We start from the raw sequence: 12,541 nt of genomic DNA, 5'->3' as shown, positions 1-12,541 counted from the left end.
CATCCTACAAAACTCATTCCAACATCTTGACAAGATTTGGAAACTTTTTACTGTGCCACTTCCGCATTAACGCAACACTGCCACTCTCTAAATTGATAACTTTGTCAACGCCCTATATGTGGCAACTCTTTGCATACTTGGTGTATGGTATGCAAAATAAAGAATTTCACTGTGACATGTGATAATTAAGTATCAATTTTAGCTACTCTCCATTATCAAGAGGCCACACTAACATATGGCAATTTAAAAAAAAGCAATTTGCTGGCTGCTTGAACTGCCCGTACAAAGCAACAACTTAGACCTTACTTTGAAATTGGGCTTTTCTCGAGTTCTGTAATGAACTAGCACCATCTTGTGGTTCAAATTAAATTTACAGTTTTAAGCAGCACACCATTTAACCCACAAATTCAAAGGTTGAAGGTTGTCCAGGTGTTAGCAGGCCAAATAGATGATATACGAAATTGTCACGTCATATTTTATGAGAAGATTTCAATAAACTTGGTTGTCTTAGGTGGCGCAGCGGTAGAGTTGCTGCCTTACAGCGAATGCAGCGCCGGAGACTCAGGTTCGATCCTGACTACGGGCGCCGTCTGTCCGGAGTTTGTACGTTCTCCCCGTGACCTGCATGGGTTTTCTCCAAGATCTTTGGTTTCCTCCCACACTCCAAAGACGTACAGGTGTGTAGGTTAATTGGCTGGGCAAATGTAAAAATTGTCCCTAGTGGGTGTAGGATAGTGTTAGTGTGCGGGGATCGCTGGGCGGCGGGGACCCGGTGGGCCGAAGAGCCTGTTTCTGCACTGTATCTCTAAATCTAAAATCTAAATCTACATGTGAATTGAAGAGAAAAAAGTTCAAAGGGTGGGGTAATGTAGAAGCATAAATTGAGTCCATGTACAGGCATGTGCAAGGGTCTAGCTAACAGAAATAGTCAGGATAAATGGGTCATTTTTCAATTGGCATTTAACAACTAGTGTGGTGCCATGGGGATCTGTATGAAGCCTCAACTATTCGCTGCATAGCTCAGTCATCGAGTCATGCAACACAGAAGCAGGGCCCCCAGCTCCACCAAGATGCCCCATCTAAGCTAGACCCATTTACTCATGTTTGACCCACATCCCTCTGAACCTAAAGCATTAAAACTTTCCTATTCCCTATAAAATATTAAATGCCTTGGGTAAAGCAGCTGAAAGTACTGTACCCAAATTTCCCGATGATACCAAGATAGGTGGATTGGCAAGGCATGGGGAGGTCACAAAAGGCCCGAAAAGTGATAAAGGTAGACAAGTGGGTAGGAAGTTGGCAGATGGAATATAAAATAGGAATCATGAAATTATCCACATTCAAAGCACGAATTAAAGAGCAAATTAATATTTAAATGGAAGTAGACTGGAAAATGGGGATATCCAGAGGTCTTAGTACATCAAATACATAGAATGGCATGTAGGTACCTGCATAACAATAGGAAGGTTGATAGGAACATTGGCCTTGATTGCAAGGAGTATGAAATATAGAAGTATGGGAATTCAATGCAACTTTGCTGGATGCTTGAGACTGGAACTAGAATACTGCAAATAGTTTGAGATTCCATATTTAAGGAAGGATATACTGAAGTGACCCAAGTGTCTAGAGACACAGAATCTGGAGCAACTTGATGAGATATGGGGAAAATAAAATAGGATAGGATAGGATCAGATAAGTCAAAATGGGCACCTGATGCAAAACAGTGCCAGAGGAACTCAGTGGGTCAGGCGGCATCTGGGGAGGGAAAGGACAGGTGGCGTTTCGGGGAGGGAAAGGACAGGTGGCGTTTCGGGTCGGGACCCCTTGCGAGAGTCAATTGTCATATATACTGACAAAAGAACAATGAAATTCTTAGTTGCAGCAGCATTACAGGCCTGTATAAAATACAGACAATATATAATAAACAAAAATTCTATAAATTAATCAAAACATGTACCAATGCAACAAAAAAAAACCAAGGTCATTAGTGCCAAAGGTCATAGTTGAGGTTAGTGTTGTGTTGTGTTCAAAAGCCTGATAGTCGATGGGAAGCATTATTTTGAAACCTGGTGGTCATGGTTTTCAGACTCCTTTAGGTTTGTTATTGTCACGTGTACTGAGGTACAATGAATAGCTTTGTTTTGCATGTTATCCAATCAGATCAGATAATACTACATATAAATACAATCACATCAATCTCTAGTACAATAGGTAGAGTGAAAGAAAAAATACCAAGCAGAATTACACCATAACAGTTCCATAGACAGAGTCCAATGTCCACAATGGGGTAGAGGTGAATCAGACTGGATTCTAGCTTATGGAAGGACCATTGAAAAACCTGATAACAGAGAGAGAGAGAGAGAGAAGCTATTCCCGAGTCTGGTACAGTGCACTTTCAAGCTTCAGAATCTTCTGCTTGATTGGGAGCAGGGAGGAGAAACAGCTGGCCTGAGAACGGTCTTTTATGATGTTGGTTGCTTTGCCGAGGCAGCATGAAATGTAGATCAAGTCAACAGTGGATCTGTGCGATGAACTGGGCTACTTGCGCAACTCTACAATTTCTTGCAGTTTTGGGCAAAGCTGTTCCCAAACCAAGCTGTGACTCAACCCAACAGTACGCTTTTTATAGTGCATCCCAGACCTTCTTCCCTATGGTAGGAAGCGAGAGCATGGCCAAGCTGATGTGTACATTTAATGACGCTGGCTGCCTTTTTGATGCAGCACCTCCAAAAGACCCCTTTATTGGTGGGGAGATTAGTACCCATGAAAGACTAGGCAGTGTCCACCATTATTTGTAATCTCCTTCGTTCCAAGACATTCGACTTGCCAAACCGGTTTGTGATGCAACCATTAAATATGCTCTCTACCAGCTTTTTATGAATGTCTCTAGAGACACTGCCTGACTTGCTGAGTTACTCCAGCACTTTGTGTCCTTCTGAACACATGTAATAGTTAGGTTTAGTGATGTAATCATTGGCAAGGAAACAATCTGAGGCAGCGCTGAAGTGTAATTTAAATTGGAAAACTGCAAGAAACTAAAATTCATTTTTACTGGATGTCATACAAGACAGCCGGCACCAAATATAGTGAAGAAAGGCCAACTGAGTGTTTCTCACATGCACATCTGACTCCATATAACATGGGGCTGGGATATGGAGTATGAAGGATGTACAGTAGTAGCAGTAAATATGATGAGAAACTTCCCCAGAAGCAGGTATGATTGGATTGGGCAAATATGGATGTGGTCCACTCAAAAGGACATTCAAGATTCAAGATTCAAGATATCTTTATTTGTCATCCAAAAAACAAGTTTTTTGGACGAAATTTCGTCACCCACAGTCCAACAATAAGAGCAATAAAATAAGCAAATTACACAACCAACACAAAACCCCAACCAACACAAAACCCCCCAAAAAGAAACATCCATCACAGTGAGTCTCCTCCAGTCCCCTCCTCACTGTGATGGAAGGCTAGACATGCAACATTTATGGGATTCTGACATGGGGGCCTCAACGATTTACAATTTTTTTATTCAACATCTTGAATGAAAGTAACGATAGACACAAAATGCTGGAGTAACTCAGCGGGACATCTCTGGAGAAGGAATGGGTAACGTTTCGGATGAAGGGTCTCAACCCAAAATGTCACCCATTCCTCCTCTCTACAGATGCTGTCTGCCCCGCTGAGTTACTCCAGCATTTTGTGTCTACTTTTGGTTTAAACCCGCACCTGCAGTTCCTTCCTACAGATCTTGAATGAAAATAGTCTATTGTGAGCCACATTTGATGAAATTACAACATTAAAAAGATACGCTCCCAATGACCATCAACGAATTTTACAAATCATCTGATCCTGATGCACAGCTTGGTATGGCAACTCTTCCGCCAAGACTGCAAAAAATTACAGAGTCCATCAAGCAAACCAGCCTCTATCCCCATCACAGCCACCCCCACCCCCCTCACCCTACTGCCACGGAGTCCATATACACTTCAAGCCACATTGGGCTAATCAGCCAATAGAATCAAGGAACACAGAAGAAGGGCATTTCCTCTTCTACCCTCTCCCATTGGGCAGAAGATACAAAAGTTGAAACTTCAAGAACACCATCTTCCCCTTTGTTCTTCGTCTCTTGAATGGACTTCTCGCCTCCTCCAGATGCATCCCTGATCTTCCAATCTACCTTGATATGGCCCTTGCACGTTTTTCTCGTGAGGTCTCTCAAATACTCATCTACGGCATGAAACGCCTGGATAGTACACAAAACAATGTTTTTTCCACACTATCTGGGACAATAATTAACCAATACCAAAGCAAAAAAGATAGGTTATCAAATTGCAAGAAAGATATAAAGAGACTGCAAAGGGATATGCATTTAAATTCCAATAATCCACAATCAGTTGTTGAGAAATCCCAATGGTTCGGTAGTTGGGTCATTCGTTAATCCAGACGTGAGCCAGGGGCGATGGCTAGGTGCCTGCACAGGGCCTGGGTCCAGAGTGTTTATATTTGAGCTGGTTTTAACAAATTGAAATTTACAAGCTGACATTGTTCCAGATTCCAGCTTCTGGAGCCTCGTTTCTCTACATTCTATCTTCTACACCTTTTAAATGCATCAGATGTGTTTGACAATTGCAATGATGTGCAACACAAAAAAAAAAGCAAAAGCAAAGTGTGCTGGAATATTTACAAAAATAAGACTATTATAAGTAACAAAATGCTGGAGTAGCTCAGCAGATGGAGTAGGTGAAGATTTGTTCTAACCATTTGTTTGTCTTTCAAGTTAATTTCTGCCTTCTGTTTTCAGTTTTGCAGTTGCCCCTTCTGAAGCTGTGCACACATGTCAAAATGGTTTAAACACTCTTGAAGAGCAATTACATTTCTAACTTAACCTGTGCATTTATCTCCATCTTTTCTTTGCAAATGTTTAAGTTTCAAAAATAAGAACTTTTAAACTCGCTGGTTCACTATCAAAAGTCAATAATTTGATTGGCGGCTCTATCAGCTTGTTGTTTTCACTCTGCTGGACAATACAGATTCCTTACAAATGATCCAAGTAATACATCAGAATAATCCACCTCACAGATCCCCATCACAAATCTTCAAGCAGAATTGAAGGTTAACTGCGAGTGCTGACCCTTCACTAATTGTCATAAACACAAGCCAGGGAACGTCTCCGTAATCAGTGATTAACTCAAACTCAATCAATCCCACAAAACAGACAATAGCAAACTAAATTTGGAGAGGTTTAGATTTCTTTATCCCAAAAAAGCTTACTTTACCATAAGTGAAACCACAAATACTTCTGCAAAGAAAATAAAGACCACCATTATCTTAAAAATAAAAAAATAATGCTGAAACATTCAATGAGTCAGGCAGCAACTGACCAAGATAAACAGAGTTAATGTCAAAGGCCCCCATGTCAGAAATGGGAAAGTCAAACTAAATTAGTTTAAAGTCCCAAAACGGATGATGGGGAAATGGATAGAGTCATAGACAGTGATACAGCGTGGAAACAGGCCCCTTGGCCCAAGTTGCCCACACCAGCCAACATGCCCAAGCTACACTCGTCCCACCAGCCCGCGTTTGGTCAATATCCCTCCAAACCTATCATATCCATGTACCTGTCTAACTGTTTCTTAAATGATGGCATAGTCCCTGCCTCAACTACCTCCTCTGACAGTTTGTTCCATGCACCCACCACCGTTTGTGTGAAAAAGTTACCCCTCATATCCCTATTAAATATTTTCCCCTTCACCTTAAACCAATGTCCGGTAGTCCTCTATTCACCTACTCTGGGCAAGAGACTATGCCTCTACCCAATCTATTCCTCTCGTGATTTTATACACCTCTAGGATCATCCCATCATCCTCCTGCGCTCCAAAAAATAGAGACCCAGCCTACTCAACCTATCCCTTTGGATCACACCCTCTAGTCCTGGCAACATCCTCGTAAATGTTCTCCAATCCTTTTCAAACATGACAACATCTTTTCTATAACATGGTGCCCAGAACTGAACACAATACTCTAAATGCGGCCTCACCAACGTCTTATACAACTGCAACATAACCTCCCAACTTCGATACTCAATACTCTGAAGGCCAATGTGCCAAATGCCTTTTTGAACACCTTATGCACCTGCGACTCCACCTTCAAGGAACCATGAACCTGCACACCTAGATCCCACTGCTCGACAACACTTCCCTGAGCCCTACCATTCACTGTGTAGGTCCTGCCCATGTTAGACTTTCCAAAATGCAACACCTCACATTTTTCTGCATTAAATTTTATCAACCATTCCTCAGCCCACCTGGCCAATTGATCCTGCTGCCAACCATCTTTGCTTTCTGCAAAACCACCCACTTTGGTATCTTCTGCAAACTTGCTAATCTTGCTGTGTATTTTCTCATCCAAAACATTGAAATAAATGCAAACAGTAACGGGCCCAGTCCGAGAAGCAAACTTCCACCATCACCCTCTGCTTCCTTCCACAAAGCTACTTTTCTATCCATTCAGTTATCTCTCCCTGGATCCCATGTGACCTAACCTTCCAGAGCAGCCTACCATGCGGAACCTTTCTAATTGGGGGAAAAAAAAGAGTAAAAAGTAGATTGCGAGTGCTGGTGCTGAACAATTCTGATAAACAGAGAAAGCATATAGCCCAAAGGTGTGGAAGTAGATATTGTCCAGATGGCTGCTACATGACTCTGGAAAGAAAAGCAGCTCCTGTTCCTCAAGCTTATAATGGGCCTTGTTGTTAGTGCTGGAGACAGAGTTCAGAGTAGGAGTTGGTTGGGGAATCAATGTAGCAGATAACTGGAAGTGCTTATAAATTGAAGGCAGGTGCTTCACAAAACCAACCTTTTTTTTGTTTCTTCTGTGTGGAGGAGACCACATTATGGACACTGAATGGAAGAAATGCAAATAGATTGTGGGATCCCTGAAAGCAAGGGAACAAGGACAGGTGTTGCCTCTCCTGCAATTGCATGACTGCCATTCATTTGACAAGCATTCAAAACGATTTTCAAACTGGTCTGAAAGTGTCACTTCATTCATTGCAGTCACAGCCGGAAACTGATTCGTGTTGATCACTGAAGAAATCCTTAAGTGACAAGTGGCAGAAAATTGCAAAACATCAAATCATTAATACCTTATAACTTCATAATGGCTTAAATCAATTTTAATCACAAAACCTTTATCCAACCTTGGCAGCGAAAGCATCCACTGAATAACTAGAATGTCTCTTCGAGACAAGAGACTGCTCAATGACAGAATCTCAAGCAAAAAAAAGAACTGCTGGAACTCAGTGCATCAAGCTGGAGGCAAACAGATGAATGGTTGTCATGAATAGTTGTCATTTCAGGTCGAGACCCTGCAACAGAGTGCCTCTTGATGGAAGCACATTCATCCTTCAGTTTTCCTTCAAAACAGTTTGGAAGCATCTGGCAAGGAAGCCTTCATAAATATCCACTTCTTAAATACTTCCTCAGGATTAAAAATGACCTACTTCCACTCCAGTTTTGTGGCTTCCAAGGTGCATAATGACATAAACATAGAAACTGCAAACTCGTCTACAGGACAGGTGTGTGGGTATTTTGTGAGATGGTCTGCTGTCTCCACCTATTACGAAGGGTTTCTATGTGCTCCTCATGTAAAGCCTAAAGGTTTTCAGGACTACAAAGGCTCCCTCAAATATCTTCAGCAAAAGAGACATGTCCAACTGCAGAGGAGTCTCCTTCTGTCCATGGGTCAAGTCACTGTCAGGATCCTTCTGAAATGTTTCCAACTGGCCACATAGCTACGCCCTAAATAACTGCTCATATATAGTTGACATGTTCTTCTTTGTTCAATAACTCCAGGTGAAACGCAAGGAACAATATCAGCCAATGTGCACAAGCTTTTTCAGCCTAACATGAACATGGGTCTAAAGCATGAATCTATCAATCAGACTGGACTTGTCCTTGATTGTGCATACGACCCATGATACAAACCAATGTATCGCAATAGAATCATATTCAAGCCTGTAGCATTGTTCCAACACTTTTTACCAAATCTACTCTGCAGAGCTTTGGGTAGACAGATGGTTAGAAACTGCCACAAAATTATTTCATGCACGTTAATGGAATACGAATCACATACATGGAGAAAGCTGTCCCACTGAAGTAGCAACACAAGAATCTCAATTCAAATTATTTTTGAGTCCTGACTCGAAAAGCCAGGACATTGTAACTTGAATCAATAATTCTGAATGTGGTGGGGAGAATTCCACAAACTTTCAGGGTGAGAAGGAATGAAAGTTATTTTTGCTCTCTGCACTCCACCTTCAATCCAGAGAAATGAAACCACAGTCAATGCCAGCTTAAAAGCCATAAACTTCAGAGGAAGACTACCTCAAGGTACGCAAATCAAAAAAATATATAAATTTCTCCAGCAAGATTTCATATTACCCTTCAAATCAAAACTTGAATGCATTTACTTTCAATATAATGCAAACCCATTGCAGATTATCCTACTTGGCTTTGAATGTTAGCCTTAGCCAAGAAAAGAAAAACTTGTTGACTGACCACAACATAATACTTTAACAGTACTTTCTCTCTTTTGCCTTGATGTACAATTTGCTGTATAATGATGAGATACCTTGAACATTGCCAAGGCAAAAATCTGCCTTTCTAATCAAAATAAGCTCTGGATATTCAGCAATATTCATGTGGTTATGTTACCCATTTATCTCGATTTCTAATTTATTTTTCAGGTTGCAAGTATCACTGGCAAGGGCGGTATCCACTCCTAAATGCTCCATCCATTGAGGTACTAAGTTGAATGCAAGTTGAACAATCAATAATTCTGACCAGGATACAATCATAAAGTTTATGAATAATTTTCTTTTGAGCAACCAACACAGCTAAATTTCAAAGTGAAGTGCTTTTCTTAAACCACAGGCGAAGATTGAAGGAAACAATGCTGAAAAATGTAGTTGGTTTTAAACTTTCCCCCAATATCTTACAGAGAAGAATCTCAATATTGCAGTATTTGTACACATGCAAGCAATTAAAAACTTTCCAAAATTAGATTTTTGACTAAACATCAAACAAATTATATACCAATTTTAATCAATAGATTAAACTGTTTCTGGGAAATCTCATTATGATGCTTTACTATACCATTACCCTTAAGCAAATCATTACATTTTTCTTAAGTTCTTAAGTAATGAATTAAAATACCAGAGTGTCCTTTCGCTCTGGTATTTTATTTCATTCTTCACATGTTTAAATTATAATATTTTATTCTTAATTGTTTACTGTATGTCATGTTGTTACTTGCGAGCAAAGCAGCAAGGCAAATTCCTTGTATGTATACATACTTGGCTAATAAAAAATAAATTCAAATTCAAATTAAGTTTACCAAAGAATATACTGCATATAAAGATATAGAACATATATTACAGGAACAGTACAGAAAAGGAACAGGCCTTTGGACCACAATGTCTGACGCTGGCAACCTCAACATCCTCATCCTACTTGACCTCAGCGCCGCCTTTGACACCATAATTCACTCCATTCTCCTCACCCGACTTGAAACCTCCTTTAACATCACCGGCACAGCCCTATCCTGGATCAAATCTTACCTCTCCGACAGGCACCAGTTCATCTCCATTAACAACTGTAAATCCCCCACCGCTCCCCTCCCCCAAGGTGTCCCCCAAGGCTCAGTCCTTGGCCCCCTCCTCTTCATCCTCTACCTGTTCCCCCTTGGTCAATTAATCCACCGTCATGGTCTCAACTTCCACTGCTTCGCCGATGATATCCAGCTCCTCATCTCCACCAAGTCAATCTCCACCACCACACACTCTACACTGACAAACTGCATCACTGAAATAAAATCTTGGCTTCAATCAAATTTCCTCAAACTCAACTGCAACAAATCCGAAATCATCATCATTGGTCCAAAAACGCTCACCAAATCCACCCAAAACTTCATCCTCAATATTGATGGTCTCCCAGTATCCACCTCCCCTCACATCCGGAATCTTGGAATCATCTTTGATCAAACCCTCTCCTTCGACAAACACATCAAACACATCACCAAGACAGCCTTCTTCCACCTCAAAAACATCGCCCGTCTCCGTCCATCCCTCTCCTCCACAGCTGCAGAAACCCTCATCCACGCCTTCATCACCTCCCGTCTGGACTACTGCAACAGCCTCCTCTATGGCTCACCCTCAAAAATCATCAGTAAACTTCAATACATTCAAAACTCCGCTGCCCGTCTACTCACCCACTCCCCGATCCGTGACCATATCACCCCCGTCCTTTACAAGCTCCACTGGCTCCCCATCCCCCAGAGAATCCAGTACAAAATCCTCCTCATGACCTACAAAGCCCTCCATAACCTGGCCCCATCCTACCTGACTGACCTCCTCCACAGACACACTCCCACCTGCACCCTCCGCTCTGCTGCTGCCAACCTCCTGTCCCCACCCATCCGGACCAAACTCAGATCCTGGGGGGACAGGGCTTTCTCCATCGCTGCTCCCACCCTCTGGAACTCACTACCCCAAACCGTCAGAGACTCCTCCTCACTCACCACATTCAAAACATCACTGAAGTCTCACCTGTTCAGCACTGCCTTCAACTACTGACCGTCACCTCACCTTCTGTCTCCTTTTTCTGTTCGTTTACTTATGTATCTATTTATTTTCTTCTCTATGTTCTAGTAATCCCTGTAAAGCGTCTTTGAGTGTTTGAAAAGCGCTATATAAATGTAATGCATTATTATTATTATTAATGTCTGTGCCAACAGGATGACATTATGTTATGACATTAATCTCCTCTGCCTGCTCGTGATCCACATCCCTCATTTTCCTGCATATCCATGTGCTTATATCAAAGTTTCTTAAACGCTACTGTTGTATCTGCTTCAGCCAACTCTCTGGAAGCACATTCCAGCCACCCATCATTCTCAGTATAAAAAGCTTACCACACACATAACTTGTAAACTTTCCCCCTCTGACCATATCGTTCTAGTCTCGAGTCTTTGGCACTTGCAACCTGGGAGAAAGGGTTCTGGCCATCTACCCTATCTACACCACTCAATTTTGTAAACCTCTGAAAATAGACACAAAATGCTGGAGTAACTCAGCGGGACGGGCAGCATCTCTGGATAGAAGGAATGGGTGACTTTTCGGGTCAAACCCCTTCTTCAGGCTTCAGGCTGTAAACCTCTATCAGGTCAACCAAAGCCTCCAACATTCCAGAAGAAAAATCCAAGTAACTCAGCAGGTCAGGCAACATCCCTGGAGAACATGGATAAAATCTCTGTAAAATCTCAAAATCTCTGTAAAGCGTCTTTGAGTATATGAAAAGCGCTATATAAATAAAATGTATTATTATTATTATTATTATTATAAGTGACATTTCAGGTCAGGACCCTCATTCCGAACTCAGCTCAAAGCCAATACCCTCAAATCCAAGCAAGTTTCTTACACAACATCAATTTATGTCTCCTATGGAAAGAATGTAAGTAGCAAGACTGAAAGCTTTCGAAATATTGCAAGTGGTCAGATACATCATCTAGTGTAAGAAAATAACTGCAGATGTTGGTACAAATCGAAGGTATTTATTCACAAAATGCTGGAGTAACTCAGCAGGTCAGGCAGCATCTCAGGAGAGAAGGAATGGGCGACGTTTCGGGCGAGACCCTTCTTCAGAGTACATCATCTATTGCTTTTGCTCCATTTCACGGGAAAAGAAAACTAAGCAAAAGACAGACTTACAGCATGAAACAGCAACTAGTGCTAATAACACACCCTGGACTCTTCAACATCGACTGAACATTTTTTGTCTATTTCTCCAAAACCCTGCGTTGCAGTCACTTGACAGCGTGTGCGCCTGAACTTGAATTAACGTGAGTAAAGTTTTTGTTTCCGAGAAACTTCAAACCAGCCTTTTTGGTTGGCGGGTGCGGCGAAGAGGAGGAGGTGGGTGACTTACTTCTTGTAGTCTGTGCTGAAGAGGCGAAACGCCGAGCCGCCAGCAGCTCCTGAAGTCATCGCCGTGGCTTCTTGGCCCAACTCTGTCGACTCCCCTCCCGGGCCTCGGTCGCCCTGGTCGTTGTAGGACACGTTGTTACTCGCCATAATCCGGCCGCAGCAGCTCTCTTCACACTGCGCCGCGACTCCAACTGCGACACGTTGAACTTGACTCTTTAGCTTTCAAGTTTAAGTTGGCTGGGGATTTACTCTTCTCCCTCCTCTCCTCAATCCGCAGAGACCGGAAACAGCCGACAGGGTGAGAGGTCACGAGGCCCCCTGGTCACATGATGCAGCCGCTGCCATGGAAACGGCCGTCCTGACGTCACGCGCGCCGTCAAACACCCACTCGGATCTCCCTCTCAGTACCATGATGCTCTGGCCTTGGGCAGCAAGAGCCCAAGAGCCCCAGAGCCCCAGAGCCATGAACCCAACCCAAGAGTCAATAGTCCAAGAGCCCGGGAGCCCAAGAACCCAAGGGCCCAAGAGCCCAACCCAAGAACCCAAGGGCCCAAC

The 12,541-nt window shown here is 42.4% G+C and overlaps 1 protein-coding gene across 1 annotated transcript in view; it reads right to left on the bottom strand.

Moving 5' to 3' along the window:
• Positions 1 to 12,243, bottom strand: part of ap3b1a (adaptor related protein complex 3 subunit beta 1a) — a 229,608-nt gene extending 217,365 nt beyond the window's left edge. Inside the window, exon 1 of the mRNA XM_078396753.1 lies at positions 11,988 to 12,243. Coding sequence (XP_078252879.1) covers positions 11,988 to 12,133 — 146 coding nt within the window. The 5' untranslated portion in view covers positions 12,134 to 12,243. The remainder of the gene's footprint in view (positions 1 to 11,987) is intronic.
• Between the last annotated feature and the right edge of the window lie 298 nt (positions 12,244 to 12,541).

Source organism: Rhinoraja longicauda, chromosome 3 (assembly GCF_053455715.1).
Source record: "Rhinoraja longicauda isolate Sanriku21f chromosome 3, sRhiLon1.1, whole genome shotgun sequence".
NCBI classification, from domain to species: Eukaryota; Metazoa; Chordata; class Chondrichthyes; order Rajiformes; family Arhynchobatidae; genus Rhinoraja; species Rhinoraja longicauda.
The sequence above is the reverse complement of the archived record's forward strand: the minus strand, read 5'-3'. Positions and strand labels throughout refer to the sequence as shown.